At 42.9% G+C, this 17570-nt stretch overlaps 1 protein-coding gene across 3 annotated transcripts in view; it reads left to right on the top strand.

Annotated features, from left to right (window-relative positions):
- Positions 1-9258: 9258 nt before the first annotated feature.
- Positions 9259-17570, top strand: part of NRDE2 (NRDE-2, necessary for RNA interference, domain containing) — a 50224-nt gene continuing 41912 nt past the window's right edge. For 2 of the 3 annotated variants that reach the window (XR_009264712.1, XM_058739997.1), the window contains exon 1: positions 9260-9458. Coding sequence is in view for 2 of the 3 variants with exons in the window: in XM_058739997.1 (XP_058595980.1) it covers positions 9395-9458 (64 nt within the window). In the remaining variant the exon portion in view is untranslated. Of the gene's footprint in view, positions 9459-17570 lie in introns of all 3 variants that reach the window. The other variant, XM_058739998.1, reaches the window with a different exon arrangement.

Here is a 17570-nt window from a genome sequence, read left to right as displayed (position 1 = left end):
CCCTTAGCATGGTGCAATCCTGCCATGTGAGTCCTATGCAAATCACCTGCAGTGAGTGCAGACTTACAGGGTAAGGGCTCTGTCCCTAATTAAAGACTGCTCTCACTTTAGATGCCAGCCACAATTTCGGGGGTGCCCAGGCTATCAGCACTCCTGACCAACTGAGTACAAGTTCAGGGGATCCCTCAACCACCTAACGTATGATAATTTGCTACAACAAAGAACTCTCAGAAAAGTGCTATAGCTATGATTATAATTTTATTGTAAAAGATATAAATCAGGACCAGCCAAATGAAGCACACATAGATGAGGTCTGGGAGCATCCTGAAGGTAGAGCTTCTGTGCCCTTTCTTCATGGTACCAGGATGCACCACCCTCCCAGCACACTGATGTATTCATCAACCAGGATGTTCTTTGGAGAATTGGTATCTCAAGTTTTACTGGGTTTCATTACATAGCCATGATTGATTGCATTATTGGCTATGTGATTGAACTCAACCTCCCGCCCCACTCCATTCCCTAGAGGTCAGCTGGTTCAAAGCCCAGCCCTCTAATCATGTAGTTAGTCTTTCCAGCCTGTCCCCCTCCTGCCTGTGAATAACAAAGCATCTTGGAAAATTCCAAGGATTTAGTATTAGCCTCTGAGGAAGAACCAGGGACAAGGACCAAATGTTTTATTGTACACCACAAGGCATCAGGGTCCATAAGGACCTGCCCAAAGCCTCTCTCACTTCACGGCAGCCACATAGCCCTGGTTGAGGGTCCTTGAACACACCTTGCTGTTTCATAATTTAGACTTCTGCACTTGTTATCTCCTCTGCCTACATTTGTTTTCTCCTTGGTCTATCCAGGGAACTCCTCCTTCATCATTTTTCAAGACTCGGGTAAGCAGCTTTACCTCTGTGGAGCCAGGCAGAGTTAACCCCCACCTCCCCAGTCTTGTTAGTGCCCCTTGTTCATTCATGGATTATCTTCGCACTTACTCCTACAGGCCAGAATTATTTGTTGAGATGTAGTGTTGGCACTTAGTATAGTGACTTTGCTCAATAAATGTTTTGTGGAGCTTTGTCTTTATTATTTGAAATTATATTTGTCTTTTTGTTTATAAAATTTTTTTTAGGTTTTTAAATTTATTTTGATAGAGAGAGCATGCAAGCAGGGGAGGGGCAGAGAAACAGAGAAAGAGGATCCCAAGCAGGCTCTGAGCTGTCAGTGCAGAGCCCTACATGGGGCTCAAACTCACACTGGGAGATCATGACCTGAGCTGAAATCAAGAGTCAGACGCTTAAGCGACTGAGCCACCCAGGCACTCTGATATCTGTCTTTTTATTTTTATTTCTTTTATTTTTTTAATGTTTATTTATTTTTGAGAGAGAGAGAGAGAGAGAGAGAGAGAGAGCATGAACAGGAGAGGGGCAGAGAGAGAGGGAGACACAGAATCTGAAGCAGGCTTCAGGCTCTGAGCTGTCAGCACAGAGCCTGACGTGGGGCTTGGGCTCGTGAACTGCGAGATCATGACCTGGGCCAAAGTCGGAGGCTCAACCAACTGAGCCACCGAGGCGCTCCTATATTTGTCTTTTTAGAAAGTGTCCTCTTGCCCTCCTTCACTGCCATTTTGCCACCTCACTCCTCACGCTCCAGCACAAGGCAGTTCATCATTACAAACACCTCTCTTGGCCACTGGTGGGACTACCATTTACAATCTTGTGACTCACGGTCCCGTCTGGCCATTCATGTTTTGGAGATCTCACGGATAAAATCAACGAGATGACAGAAGCGAGATTTGCTAAATATCTAGAAATGGGAATGGTTAAGTATATTGTGATCCCATCCATTGGATGAAATATTATACATCTAATACATGTTTATGACATTTGTAATAAAGCAGAGAGATGCTTGCATAGAATATTAGGAGGAAAAATAATCATAACTATGATGAAAACATACGCTCATAACCTAAGGCATCAGAAAAGCAGAAAAGGAAGAAAGAAAAGCCCTGTGTAGAAATACTCTGAAATAGTATTTGTCTTCGAGCAATGGGAATATGGGTGATTATTCTGCGTTTGCTTCATACTTCCCTGTGTTTAAAACTTTTTCTGTATCAGGCGTGTATTGCATGCTTAAAATGGACAGGATAGTTCCTCTCTGGACTCCTAAATAGATGGGCAAAAGGCGAAACCGATTTAATTTAGACACTTTCACTTGCAACTAGAAATTTACAGGGGAAAAAAAATCCACGCTTTTGCTCCTTGGGCAGTGACGGGAGGCAGTGAAAAGAGAGGTGTAGATGGGAACAAAGTGGAGAGGCGTAAACACCCCACTCCTGCCTCGCACTTAAAAGATATGGGACCACAAGCCAGAGAGACAAATCATCAAGGTAAAGAAGTTGTTAAATGGAGACAAACCAGTTCTTAAAATGTCACTTTTCTAGACCAAGAAAGGCAGCCTGACCAGGGGGGATTTAACCATTTGCTTATGTAAAAATTATTGAAAAACAGAAGGTTTATCGTTGATTTCTTTCATTATCAATATAGCTATAAAACATATACCACTTTTGGGGGGCCTGGGTGGCTTCAGTCGGTTAAGCGTCCGACTCTCGGTGTGGGCTCAGGTCACGATCTCATGGTTTCGTGGGTTTGAGACCTGCGTTGGGCTCTGCACTGACAGTGGGGAACCTGTTTGAGATCCTCTCTCTTCCTCTCTCTCTGCCCCTCCCTTGCTCCCGTGCTGTCTCTGTCTCTCTCAAGACAAACAAAACAAAACAAAACAAAACAAAACAAAACAACCACATTCCACTTCCTGGAAGAGCTTGCATGACAACAAAAGTAGAAAATTCTTTCAGGGCATATTGGGAAGAGGTGCTAGTTTAGAGTAAGCTACCCAAGGAAATGCATTTAACCTTTTGAAACTCTGGTTAAAATCACTTTTTCCCCCCTCAGGGGGCCTGACTGGCTCAGTCAGTAGAGCATACGACTCTTGATCTTGGGTTGTGAGTTCAAGCCCCACGTTGGGAGTAGAGCTCACACTAAAAAGAACAAAATCACCTTTTCCCCAAGGCTCTTAGGAAATGCCCTCAGCCTGACTACGCAACCCTCCTTATAGGAGAATAAATCCAAGTGAGCTTCCTTCTAAAGGGTGTTCTAAATGGTAGCATCATTAGCACCTGTTGCTGACATCCTTCTCTAATTTCTGCAAAACCTCTCAAAACCCTGGGGCGCCTGGGTGGCTCAGTCGGTTAAGTGTCCGATTTCAGCTCAGGTCAGGATCTCACGGTCTGTGGGTTTGAGCCCCGCGTCGGGCTCTGTGCTGACAGTTCAGAGCCTGGAGCCTGCTTTGGATTCTGTGTTTTCCTCTCTCTCTCTGCCCCCCCCCCTTCACTCTCTGTCTCTCTCCCTCTCAAAAATAAATAAACATTAAGAAGAAGAAGATGAAAGGAGTTTGCTCTTACAGGTTCTAGGTAGACCAGTTTAAAAGTCTCATTCATCACTCCAACAAATCGGAACACCTCCAGACCGTGAGGTTATGACCTTGAGTGTGGAAATGATGTCATGCACTCATTCATTCTGTATTGCTTAGGGCTCGTGGTTGTGAAAGCCAGTCAACTTGAATCCATTTAACTGAAATGGAGAAGGTATTATAAGGATATTAGGTTGTTTCCCAGAGTCCAAGCATAGGAATGAGGCTCCAGAAGCAACTGGAATGAGCTTCCCCAAATCTCTGGGACTCTCTTCTCCAACTCAGTCTGCTTTCATCTTTCTCTACTGACAGGCAGGTATCCTCTGCCCCTCCTCCAGCTCCTGGGCTATTACATCATACGGTCTAGACACACAGAGGCCAGTTTCTTTGCTCAGCTCTAGTTCCCAAATCCCTGGGAAAGAATCTTGCTGGGCCTGGCTTGGGTCAGATCTGGGTTGAGCCCTTACCAACCGAAGCCTTGACTGAGTTGGGTCACATACCTACCGGGAAAACTCAGGTGGGGCCAAGACACCCGGCCTTATTGCACACACATGACCACTTCCCGGATTCAGGAAAAGGGCTGTGAATTAGGCAAAACAATAGGAGTCTACTACTTTTCCTATAATGTTTTTCTCCAAAAGTAGATGGAAATTACATAGGCATTATTTCACCAACAAACAAGGACTAGGCACCTACCTACTTTGTGTCCAAGTGCCTCCTGGCAGTCTATTTCTTCATATTGTGTCTCCTATGACGTTGTTTCAAGACTGTTTTCTATAGCTCTCTATAGCCTCTACTCATTTTTCATTCTTCGTGGACAGACTGGCTGCCTACTCCACTGGGATCCAATGGAACAGCATCTCTCTTCCAACTCCTGCAACTAAAACAGAGCCCCTTTCTGCAGATCTCTCCTGCACAATTCCCACCGCTCCTCCTTCACGTATCTTCTCCTCCCGCCAGCCTCAGAGAAAAGATTCATTCTTGTCAGTGTCTGGAGGTGATCAAAATCCATGAGGCAACGCAGGCTAAACGAGAACACACTGCAACGTAAGATAGATCTAGAACAGCAACGTGCCCAGCTAGAGGGAGCAATCCCTGCCACAAAGAATAGAAGTACAAGGGGTCGAGTGGTGCACTCTCACCGTTTAGTCAAACTACATATGAAGCCAAATCAGAATTTGAACCCATTTTTGGCTTATTCTAAGAAATCCCTGCTATAGGCACTGGAAATACCCGAAGACTGTAGGGCAAAATAAATAACAACAACAACAACAACAACAACAACAACAACAACAGTTAAAGTGAGCTGTTTCCACGTACTCTGGGGTGGAATTTCCCGTGTAGAAAAGACCTTTCAAAAATTTACTTTTACGGGCACTTGGGTGGCTCAGTGAGTTGGGCATCTGACTCTTGATCTCAGCTCAGGTTAAGATCCCAGGGTCGTGGGATCAAGCCCCGCATTGGACTCTGCGCTGACAGCGTGCAGCCTGCTTGGGATTTTCTCTCTCTCTGCCCCTCCCCTGCTCATAAACTCTCTCTTTATCAAAATAAGTAAAATAAACTTTAAAAAAATTAGTTTTTGGGGCGCCTGGGTGGCTCAGTCGGTTAAGCAGCCGACTTCGGCTCAGGTCATGATCTCGCGGTCCGTGAGTTCAAGCCCCGCGTCAGGCTCTGTGCTGACAGCTCACAGCCTGAAGCCTGTTTCAGATTCTGTGTCTCCCTCTCTCTGACCCTCCCCTGTTCATGCTCTGTCTCTCTCTGTCTCAAAAATAAATAAACGTTAAAAAAAATTTAAAAAAAATTAGTTTTGTTTAATGATATAGAGTTTGCAACCATCCAGCAAACTGTGGCCAGGGGTCAAATTGACCCACTGCTGATTTTTATGGCCCATGGGTTAGGAATACTTTTTACATTTATAAGTGTTGCAAAAAAGAGAAGAATATTTTGTGACCTGTGAAAACTATATGAAATTCAAATTTCAATGTAGTTGACACAGAGACCCTAGGTCCTGCTAAGTCTAATATATTTACTCTGCAACTTTTTTCAGAAAAAGTTTGGTGACCCCTGGTTTAAAAGGTGTTTAATTTATTGAAACAATGCATTCCACACCTTAGTGTGGTCTTAAACTTTTAAAAAGCCAGGTGGTGGTTACACTTCCATGAAACCACCACCACAATGATCGAGATACAGAACATTTCCATCACCCCCAAGAGATTCTGCGTGCCTCCCATAGAATATTCCTCCGTGTGCTCCCATAGCCCTACGCAACCATTGATCTGCTACTATATATTCTGTTACTATATATTAGTTTGCATTTCCTAGAATTTTGCATAAATAGAACCATATGGTAAGTACTCCTGTGTCTGCCTGTTTTTGCACAGCATACAGATTTTGAGATTCATTCATGTTGTTGTGCCTATCAGTAATTTGTTCCCTTTTATTGTTACACATTTTAAAAAAGTAAGCTTTTTGATGTTTAGTTTAAAACTTTTGTATTATAGAACATTTCAACATTTTACCAGAAAAAAGGCCAAAATAATAGTACATGTATATGTTACTACAACAGTTATCAACTCAGGGCTAATCTTGCTTCAACCATACCTCACCCCTTGACTTCCTCCCATATTGGAAGCCAATTTTTGGCAATGTACTATTTCACCTTTTGGTATGTATATCTAAAAGACACAGACGCTTTTAAAAATCTGTAATCACAGCACCTTTATCATGCCTATACAATTTTAACAATAATTCCTTAATTTTATGAATTATCCAGCCAGTGTTCAAATTTCCAACCAATGGTTTCATAAGTGTCATGATTTTGATTTACACAGTTTGTATGAATCTGAATCCAAATAAGATATGTGTGTGCATTACTGTTGGTCAATATGCCTCTCAAGTCTCATTTAATGTATGTAGCTCTATTTTTTTTATTTTAAAGATTTTAAGTAATCTCCACACCCAACCCGGGGCCCAAACCCACAACTCTGAGATTCAGTTACACGTTCCACTGACTGAGCCAGCTAGGCACCCCTCTTTTTTTTTTTAAGTTTATTTATTTATTTTGAGAGAGAGAGAGAGAAAACAGGTGGGTGGGGAGGGGCAGAGAGAGGGAGAATCTGAAGCAGGCTCTGTACCCTGTCAGCACAGAGCCTGATGTGGGACTCAGTCCCAAAACTGAGATCATGAGCTGAGCCAAAATCAAGAGTTGGATGCTTAACCAACCGAGTCACCCAGGTGCCCCAGCCCCTCTTTTTTTTTTTTTTTAGTATTTGTTTATTTAAGTAATTACACCCAACATGGGACTCAAACTTATGACCCTGAGATCAAGAGTCACAGCCTCTTCCAACTAAGTTAGCTAGGTGCTCCTGTATGTCTCTTTGACTTGATTTTTTTCCCTTGTATTTTCCTTGTTCTAAGAACCAGATGGTTTGTTTTTATACAGTTTCAGGGTTTTGATGATTGTGTCCCCTGGTGTTTTAACATTTTCCTCTTTTTCATTTCCTGAAAACTGGCTATTGACTATAAAGGAATAAATGTTTTTTTAAGATAGAGAGAGAGAGAGAGAGAGAGAGAGAGAGAGAACTTGAATGGGGGAGGGGCAGAGAGAGACTGAGACAGAATGTGAAGCAGGCTCTAGGCTTTGAGTTGTCAGCACAGAGCCCGATATGGGGCTCAAACTGATGAACCACGAGATCATGACCTGAGCTGAAGTCTGTCACTTAACCAACTGAGTCACCCAGGTGCCCAGGAATCAATGTTTTAATTGAAGAACAATGTTCTTAAATGTTCAAGTTCAGCTTACAAATTTTATTTGATTTATAAGCCTAGTAAATTTTAGCAATACCTTGAAGGGGTCTTGAATAATGTTTGTTTCAATTTATAAAGACAGTTAATCAAACACTGCCCAATGTAATACAGAACACTTTCCAAGTCCTCTGTGGCTCACTGTTTTTGTAACCACAGTTTTGTTAGAACACAGCCGCTCCCATTTGTTTATGTGTTTATTACCTATGGCTGCTTTCCCGATACAACGGCAGAACTGAGTAATTGTGACAGAGACCCTCTGGCTCACAAAGCCCAAAATATTTACTTTCTCGCCCTTTAGGAAAAAGCTTGCTGACCTTTGCTCCGTATTTATATATTTCATATAAATTTATAAATTTAATATATTTCATTTCCTTTTCAGGTACTTCAATTACCTGTCAGGTATTAATTTTTATAAAGCTAAGCAATTACACTTACACATATAGTAAACTTTATATTCTCTTTGATGTTCTGAAACTGCCTAAACTTCATAAAGTTTCGACTTAAAATCAGGGGTTTGTATGAGTTACTCAATTATACACTTTGTTTTTGTTAATTAATTGCTTTTAGTAATCTCTACACCCAATGGGGGGGGGGTCAAACTGCAAAGCCACGCGCCCCTTGATTGTACACTTTAAAGTGTTTTTTTTTAGGGGCGCCTGGGTGGCTCAGTTGGTTAAGCATCCAACTCCAGATTTCAGCTCAGGTCGTGATCTCACAGTTTGTGAGTTTGAGCCCCGCATCGGGCTCCACACTAGCAGTGCAGAGCCTTCTCGGGATCCATTCTCTCTCCCTCTTCCTGCCCTGCCCAGCTTCCTCTCTCTCTCTCTCTCTCTCTCTCTCTCTCTCTCTCTTTCTCAGCAAATAAATAACCCCCCCCCAATTTTACATTGTTTTTTAATTTTTTTCATTAATTATTTTGAGAGAGAGAGCATGAGCAGGGGAGAGAGGCAGAGGAAGAAAGAAAGAGAGAGAGAGAGAGAGGGAGAATCTTAAGCAGGCTCCAGGCTCAGCATGGACTCTGGGATCATGACCTGTGCCAAAATCAAGAGTCCCGGATGTTCAACCAAGTAATCAACCCAGGCACCCCTTTAAATTGTTCTTATAAGAGTGCTCTCTTAAGCCCAATTCTCCTATGCATTTGTAGCACCAAAAATATCTAACATGCCCAGATTCCTTCTGATTACAGAAACGTTACTATTAAGGTTTGATTTTCCTAAACCTTCCATATAACTTATCTTTCTGGAGTAGAAAGACATGGAGCACCGGGGAGGACTATCAGCATCCCAGCTCTGCAGTCATCTGCTAAGGAGGCAGATGCTGCTCCAACTAATTGAGATAACTTAGAGCCAGAGGTTTTGGTAGAACCTGAGGTGTTTTTTTATTAAAAAAATTTTTTTTAATGTTTATTTATTTTTTGAGAGAGAGAGAGAGCGCACGCAAGCAGGGGAGGGGCAGGGAGAGAGGGAGACAGAATCCGAAGTAGGTTCCAGGCTCTGGGCTGTCAGCACAGGGCCCAGTGCGGGGCTTGAACTCACAAACTGGGAGATCATGACCTGAGCCGAAGTCGGACGCTTAACCGACTGAGCCACCCAGGCACCCCAAGATGTTTTAAATGGTAAACGGAATTCTGGATATCTCACGTGGCTTTGAGTTGGATTTGCAGTCACAACTCACATAATATCTAACTTTCACCAAGTGCTTTCCATGGGCCAGTCACAATGCCAACTAAGCACCTTACTTAAGGCTCATTTAATCTAACGAACATTTTGCAGATGAGGAAACTGAACCTCAGAGTTTGATTAATTTGACCCACTTAGTGACGGTGCGAGTTCAGGGGTCAACCGGAATCCCAGCTCCTACTACTTTCTGCTCCGAACAATTCCACATCCGGTCTCTGCACTTCCGGGTTCTAACAGAAGCCTTCCAGTATCAATTACGGCGATGTGGCTCCGCCCCACCCCGCCCCGCCCCGCCCCTCCTCGCCCTGCCAGTTCCCCGGGTCAAGCCCCAGGGAGTGCGAGTGGGAAAAACCACACTTCCCAGAGTGCACCGCAACCGCGAAGGCCTCACTACCGGCGTCCGCTCGCCGGCGCCATTTCTGGAGAGGGGAACGGCGGTGCGGCCTGCAGTCATGGCGCTGTTCCCGGCCTTTGCAGGCATTGGTGAGACTTCCGGTAGCGGCAGCGCCAGGAAAGGTAAGGAAACAAAAGGGGTGAAGAAGTCACCCGGCGAGATTACAAAGAAGTTTCTCGGTCTTAGGTCTCGGTCCTTGCCTTGGATTTGTTTATCCCTTTGTATCCCAGAGTTCTCAGCGGCGCTGCAAAGCCTTCTGGGAAGGGCTCTTGGTCTCGTCCTGGCTTCTGGGTTTGAGTTGCAGAGTAATGGATGGAGAAAAAGAGACCCAGGAGAGGCCCTGGAGCTGGGACTTGCATGTTGTCATGCTTTTGGACCTCATTCTTGCGCTGAGCCTCAGTTGCTTCATGTATAAAACGTAGATAATAGTACCCTACATTTCAAGGAGATTCCTGATGTAGATGCTGGGTGTTCTTACCACATCTTTCTTCCTTTCCCGTGTTACTGATTTCTGAAATGCTTATTGGGTTCATATCTTTTGTCAGACTCAGAGCTAGGGATTAGGACCCAAAGCCTAATCAAAAAAAGCCAAGTTCTTTCCACAAGGGCGCAGGTGCTGGGAGTCAGAACTGTTTATTGAGGGTCTCCTGGGTGCCAGGTGATGGTATTACATATTCGTTCTAAGCCTTAAGCATTCCCAGAAATCTGCATTATTAACAAGTGAGGCACAGTGAATTGTAATGTAAAGTATTTAATCCTAAATCGTACACTTACGTGGCAGAGTCCAATTGTGTCTGGCACCTCTTTTTATATCCTTTCTAGTTCACACGCTTCTTTTTTGGTAATGCTTCTCATAATTGTGAGTCATTTCTTATATAGTTAGTGTAGTTTTTGGCTAGCCTTCGCTAGACCCTAACCTCCATGTGGTCAGGGACAGTGTCTATACATGATAGCATACTTAGCCCCTAGCACAGGTCCAAAACGTGGTAGGGTATTCAATAAATGTTTGCTGAATATACAGACCAACAATAAGTATTTCACAAAGTAACAGAAAAGGTAAGATGTTATAGATGGCACAGGTGAGCTACTGCAACATGGGAATTTCAAAGAAGGCTTTATATAGGAGCTAACTTTTGCGAGGGGTCTTCAAGAGGGTAGGATTTGAACAAATGGAGATAGTGGAAGGGCATTCCAGGGCCTTCAAAGACATGCAGGAAGGAAATCATGGGACCTATGCAGAAAACTGCAAATAGCCCAGTTTGGAAATACAGAGGCATGAAGAGGAGCCTTGGGAAAGGTGATTGAGACTGGTGGTGAGGAAGGGTAGTGACTTCAGTAACTGCCAAGGGGTTTTCCTTTACTGGGGGAAGGTGAAATAGAAGGTTTAAAGGGGAGTGTCGCTCTTGTCATTTATCTTAAGATATTTATCGAATGTCTTCTGGGGGTCTTCAGCATCAGGATAATGTTTGTAAAAGAGCATTTTATGAAAAAAAAATCTAAGCATCACTTAATGAAATTAAGTGTAATTCTTTAATGTCATCTAATTTCTAGTCTGTTCAGATTTCCCAACTTGTCTTGCAAATGGTCTTTTAATGTTGGTTCAAGTCAGGATCCAAAAAAGATACAACAGTGTATTTTGTAGATATATCTCTTAAGTCTCTTTTTAATATAAAACAGTTTCTCCTTCCCTTCTATTTTCCCTTGTGATTTCTTTGTTGAGGACACTGAGTCATCTGTCCTGTAGACATTTCCCACCAAATCCTCCTGGTGTCCTTTAGCATGCTTCTCTATCCCAGTATTTCCTGTGAGCTGGCAATTAGATCTAGAGAGTTAATTAGATTCAGGTATAATGTTTTTTTTAATTTCTTTTCTTTTTTTTTTTAATGTTTATTTTTCACAGAAAGAGAGACAGAGCATGAGTGGGGGAGGGGCAGAGAGAGAGGGAGACACAGAATCCGAAGCAGGCTCCAGGCTCTGAGCTGTCCGCACAGAGCCCGACACGGGGCTCGAACTCACAAACCGTGAGATCATGGCCTGAGCTGAAGTTGGTTGCTCAACCAACTGAGCCACCCAGGCGCCCCAGGTATAATTTTTTTAATGGAAAATACTTCGTTGGGGTATTTGCTATTGGCCGAGGTGACAATTATTCCATAAACTTCCTGTCAACACTATTGGGATACCCTGAAATACAGTTCAGGCAGGAAGGACAATGCTTGATGTGTTCTCTTTGCCAATTTTCAGAAAATGAGTTGGGGTCCTTACAATTTTTAGAGGTGACCAATTAGGTGTTTCTTTTTTTCCCTGCTTTCATTACAAACTATTGAATTTTTAACACTTATATTTCAATCCATTGCAGATATTTTTTCTATTGCTCACATTGTCCCATCCGTGGCTAATGGGAGTCTAATTAAGTTGGTATGTGTTTTTTTTGACATGACCCAGGTGTTTTTAATTGCTTTCTTGCTTTCTGGTCTAAAGGATGCCCAGAGCTCATCACTTATATGTTCCATTATGGCCTGGAACTGGCTGTTTCTCTAAAAACCATTGTTTCTTTTAGTGGAAAATGGTTCGGGGAGGTTGAAACCACAAATTGGTGTTCGGAGTGCTAGTTGCACTGGGTTGGCATTATTTCTAGACATTTTGAGTGGTCAAAACCAGGAAGAGAAAAATACATCATGAATTCACAGTGATATTTCCGGGCCAAATTGAAGATCGTGAGATTTTTACTTAATTTCTTTTTATTATATAATATGTAATTTGTATATAAATTTGTAATTTATTTATTTATTTATTTTTTTAATTTTTTTTTTTCAACGTTTTTTATTTATTTTTGGGACAGAGAGAGACGTAGCATGAACGGGGGAGGGGCAGAGAGAGAGGGAGACACAGAACCGGAAACAGGCTCCAGGCTCCGAGCCATCAGCCCAGAGCCTGACGCGGGGCTCGAACTCACGGACCGCGAGATCGTGACCTGGCTGAAGTCGGACGCTTAACCGACTGCGCCACCCAGGCGCCCCTATAAATTTGTAATTTAATATTTATATTTCTTCTTACACTGAAAATCTTAGTTCCTAATGCCATCGATACAATTATGTATATGTTAAAAATAACACTAGTATTGTGATTAATACTAAATAGTTTGGGGCGCCTGGATGGCTCAGTAGGTTAAGTGTCCACCTCTTGATTTTGGCTCAGGTCATGATCTCTGGTTCGTGGGTTCGAGCCCCACGTCAGCTCCGTGCTGATGGTGCAGAGCCTGCTTGGGTTTCTCCTTCTCTATCCCTCTCTCTCACCCCTTCCTCATGCATGCTGTCATGCTCTGTCTCTCCCTCTCTCAAGATAAATAAGCTTAAAAAATAGTTTAGTATTTCTTTGTGATTCTTTTTGTCCTTAGGACCTATCCTGCAGCAGATGTGTGGTCAAATTACTGTTTTAAGATCACTTGAAATAATTCTCTGTGGTGTTATCAACAGTTTGTTATACAGTTAGGTATATTTTTAATTTTTAGGGATTGCTTTTTTCTTCTTTTTGAACCGATCCTGTTTTATAGTGTTGTGAAACATTTACATGGTTCTGAGGTTGAAAATGTAAACCAGGTATATCCAGAGAAATAAAGGCTTCCATCTTTGTTCCTCCAGCCTGTTACTTTCCTTACTCTGCAAGTTAGAATTTTAATTAGTCAATGATATCCTTCCATTTTTTTTCTCCCTTAATATGAGTGACTATATTCCCTTCTCTTTCTTTAATGCCTACTGGTCTGCATTTTAGCTTGAATCCCAGAGATCACCGTACAGCATAGTATGAGATCTTCCTCATTTCTTTTGACTGATGCACAGAACATCATCGTGTGATGTCACATGGTTTATTCAAACAATCCTCTGTTAAGGACATTTACACTGTTTCTGGTCTTCTTTTGTACATAGAAGCACCGGACTTCCTTTTATATTTGGATTTCAGTTGACACACAGTGTTACCTTAGTTTCAGATGTACAACATGGTGATTCAACAACTCCATACCTTACGCTATGCTCACTGCACGTGTAGCCATCATCTGTCACAGTGCAACACTATGACGATCCCATTGACTACATTCTCTATGCTGTGCCTTTTCTTGCTGTGATTTATTCATCCCAAAACTGTAAGCCTGTATCTCCCACTCCCCTTCACCCATTTTGCCCATCCTCCCATCTCCCCTTTGGCAACATCAGATCTTTGTATTTAGAAGCTTGATTCTGCTTTTTGTTTGTTTTCTTTTTATTTTTAAAAAAAATTTTAAAAATGTTTTGTTTAGAGAGAGTGCAAGCAGGGGAGGGGCAGAGAGAGAGGCAGACAGAGGATCCAAAGCAAGCTCCGTGCTGACAGTAGCGAGCCCGATGTGGGGCTCGAACTCACAAAGGGCGAGATCACGACCTGAGCCAAAGTCTGACGCTTCACTGACTGAGCCACCCAGGAGCCCCTGCTTTTTGTTTGTTTATTCATTTGTTTTGTAGATTCTACATAGAAGTGAAATCGTGTGGTATTTTTGTTTCTCTGACTTCACTTAGCATGATAGCCCTTTCGGTCCATTTATGTTGTCCCAAATGGCAAGATCTCATCCTTCTTTGCGGCCATCCTTTTTTAAGCCTCAGAACCAGGATCTGAGCTCAGGCAGTCTAGCTTCAAAACCCGTGCTCTTTTTTTCTTAATTTATTCTTCTATTTTTGAGAGAGAAAGCGGAAGTGGGGCAGGGGCAGAGAGATGGGGGGACAGAGGATCCGAAGCGGGCTCTGCACTGACAGCAGCGAGCCCGATGCGGGGCTCAAACTCATGAACCGTGAGATCATGGCTTGAGCCACCCAGGCACCCCCAAAACACGTGCTCTTAAATACTCCTCTTGGCTGCTGCTCTTTAGAATCCTAGCTCTGACTTTGTCACTCTTGTTCGGAGCTCTCTACTGTCTGTCTGTGGCTGTTAGGAGAAGCCCAAACTCTGACACCTTTTGAAGGCCCCTAACCTCTCCAGCTTCCTTTTGCCCCCACTTGCTCTCCCTCCCAGGGGTCCAGACATAGTAGCTTGCTGTTTCCCAGAGCCCTGTGTTTGCACTTTCGGGCCTTTGTAGCAGCCATTTCCTCTGCCCAGACTCTCCCTAGCAGATTACCCTCATCCTTCAGGTCTTGACGGACATGTTCTCCCAGGCAGCTTTCTCTGACCCATACCTGGTTGGGACCATGTGCTCTCCTTGTACCCCGTGTATTTTCTTTATCTTGACATTTGTCACGGTGTGTGTGACTGCCAGTGTGTCAGTACCCTGAGAGTCGGGTTGGGTTTGTCTTGTTTGCTTTGTGTTCCTAGCTTCTAGAAATAAAAAATAAAAATAAAATAAAATATGCTGAATGAAAGGAAAGAGAGACTTAGAGACTAAGTATTTTGTTAACAGTTGCCCAACCGGTAAACGGTAAGGCCAGTATTTGAACACAGCTCCTTCTGACTCAAAACCTTGTGTTCTGAGTCACACTGTGATACTAGAATGTTGGGGGTTGGGTTGTTTAAACATTACTTTTGGGATCCCTGGGTTTTCTTCAACTTGTAGGTTAACTCTGTAGAAGGGCTGACTTTGGTTAGGTTCTCTGTAATCACCTTAAACTCAGTGCTTAGCCATGTTTGCTGGAGCTTTCTGAACAAATGTTTCCTCCCTGAGTTTCCTTGTCAGAAAATAAAGGTTTCGATCAAAATGAAGAGCTTGACTCAGTCTTACTAAAGGGACAATCCCCTTCCCTAATATATATGTTCGTTTGTTATACTCAGCCTTAGAAATGCCTTTTTGAATGATTCCTGGAGGGGTGGTGCTCACCTGAGTTCACTCAAACCAGTGAATCAGTGCTATTTTATTACAATAGAATGGGGAGGGGGTGAACTTGGCTATTTCATCCAGTTGTGATTCCAAAAAATGTTAAAAAATTTTTAAATCTGTTCGTGGTGATTTCTTCATCCCTGTATCCAGTGGAATTGAATTAAAGCATTTTCACTAGTGATGGAGAGATAGCATTATATAATAAACTTGTGATAAAAAGAATGTCAACTTAGTGATGATTCATTATATAATTTTCTGTAAAATTACACATGCTGTGGTTCTTCTAGATACCTGCCTGGGTTTTGTTCGTCAGTAGTTCTTTTTTTTTTTTTTTTTTTTTAATTTTTTTAATTTATTTATCTGGAGGGAGAGAGTGCGTGCATTTGATTAGGGTATAGTCACAGAGAGGGAGAGAGAGAGAATCCCAAGCAGGCTCTGTGATGTCGGTGCAGAGCCGGACACGGGGCTCAAACTCACAAACTGTGAGAACATGACCTGAGCTGAAATCAAGAGTCAGATGCTTTACCGACTGAGCCAGCCAGGCTCTAAAGCTCCTAAAGTGGTTTTTTGCCTGATGCTTCCATGCTTCCTTCCTTAGGTGTGTGTGTGTTTGTGTGTGTGTGTGTGTGTGTGTATAGCAGAGTGCTCATTTCCAGGCAGGTTCAACCTATGCTTATTTACTAGCCTGCAGGGACAAAAGGTTGGTCAGCCAGTCAGCTTCTCCATTTAAACCCAAGCATGTTGTATCCTGCTCAACCTGTCCGTAATATGTTACACCCTGCATGGTGTTGATGTAACTATCTAAATACATAATATTTGTTGATATAATTATCTAAATACATGTTGGACTTCTGTCAAAGGAACTTGTAAATTGTGAGGATGTAAGTAAACATAGAAAAAGACTGCATTCTGATTAATAAAGCATTGTTTAATCTCAGATAACTTTCTCCAGGATTCCATATAACCAAAATTTAATTTCACAATGCACATGTGTTATGTGAACAGTAAGGTTATGATTAAGTATAAATACCATATGAGCAGAGAGACCTGGCCTGCCTTAGTCACACTCTACCCCGAAAGCCTAGGACTGTGCCTGGCCACATAGTGGGTATTCGGTACTTTATTCTTTAATGATTCAATCTCCATTTGCAGTGAAGACTGGAAGAATTAAAATGGTTGTACTTTATACCTAGATAATGACAATCTCCTATTGCTTCAGTTCAGTATATTAGGTGCTGGGGATACAAAGATAGGAAGATATGGCTCAGATCTTCACTCATTTTGTTTTTTCAACAAATATTTATTGATCCCAGTTGCTTTGTGCCAAGGCCCTGTGCTAGGGGTTGGGAATACAGGAGTGAGTAGTCATGACCTCTGCCCTCATGTTGCATTTAGCTTGGAAAGGAAGGCATAGGAGGAGGGTGGGAGCTGAAAACTCGGATGTAAGAGTTGTAAACCAATTTCCTTATTTGGCAAAGTATTTTTGTCTTTTTCTTTTTTTCATTCTCTGTACTATCACAGGAATCATTACTAATCCGGTCTCTGTAAAGATTTTCTTTAGACAGCCTTTTTTTTTTTTTCTTTTAATGTTTGTTTATTTGGGGGGGGGGCGGGAAGAGCAGAGAGAGAGAGGGGGGGACTAGAGGATTCAAAATGGGCTCAGTGCTGACAGCAGAGAGCGCATTTCGGGGCTCCAACTTCAAACTGTGAGATCATGACCCGAGCTGGAGTCAGGTGCTTAACCAACTGAGCCACCCAGGCGCCCCTGGTCCCTGTAAGGATTTGAGCTGTGGACCTTAGAATGAAGTGGGAAGACGGCCCCGCAGGTAATGAGATCACAGGATGAAAATCGCCACGGTAGCCCCGTGTACCAGTTGCAGGGAGACTTCAGGAAAGCCAGCTCCTTCGTTGAGGAAGTGAAGAGTTGCACCACGGCGTATGGTGGCGAGAACTGGGCAGAGTGCAGATCGAGGCTTGGGTGTGTGCCTTTGACCAGAGGACTGGACTTCTTCGGACCTCCCATGTTGTTCTGTAAATGAGGGAGTGGTGCCCGGGCTGTGCTCTGGAGAGCTTTCTCAGACCTGCCCCCTCCCTCTGAACCCCAGGAAGCATCCCTGCTTTTGCCGTTCTGCAGGTTGGGCTTCTCGGGAAGATTTTGTTTGAGTGGCGTTTTCTTTAGCTAAAAAAAAGTTTTAAAATCCCTCAACTGATAATCTCCAAAATTCCTGCATGCCTAACATCCAGTGATGATTACTTCTAATATTCCATGCATGTTCACTGCTAATGTGCTACTAGGACCAAAAAAAAAAAAAAAAAAAAGCAGTAGCAGTAACTTGTCAGGTAGAAATACCATTTGCCCCAACGAAAGGTCATTTGATTGAGATGAAGGTCACAGAGAAGGTCA

This window comes from Neofelis nebulosa, chromosome 7 (assembly GCF_028018385.1).
Source record: "Neofelis nebulosa isolate mNeoNeb1 chromosome 7, mNeoNeb1.pri, whole genome shotgun sequence".
NCBI classification, from domain to species: Eukaryota; Metazoa; Chordata; class Mammalia; order Carnivora; family Felidae; genus Neofelis; species Neofelis nebulosa.
The sequence above is the reverse complement of the archived record's forward strand: the minus strand, read 5'-3'. Positions and strand labels throughout refer to the sequence as shown.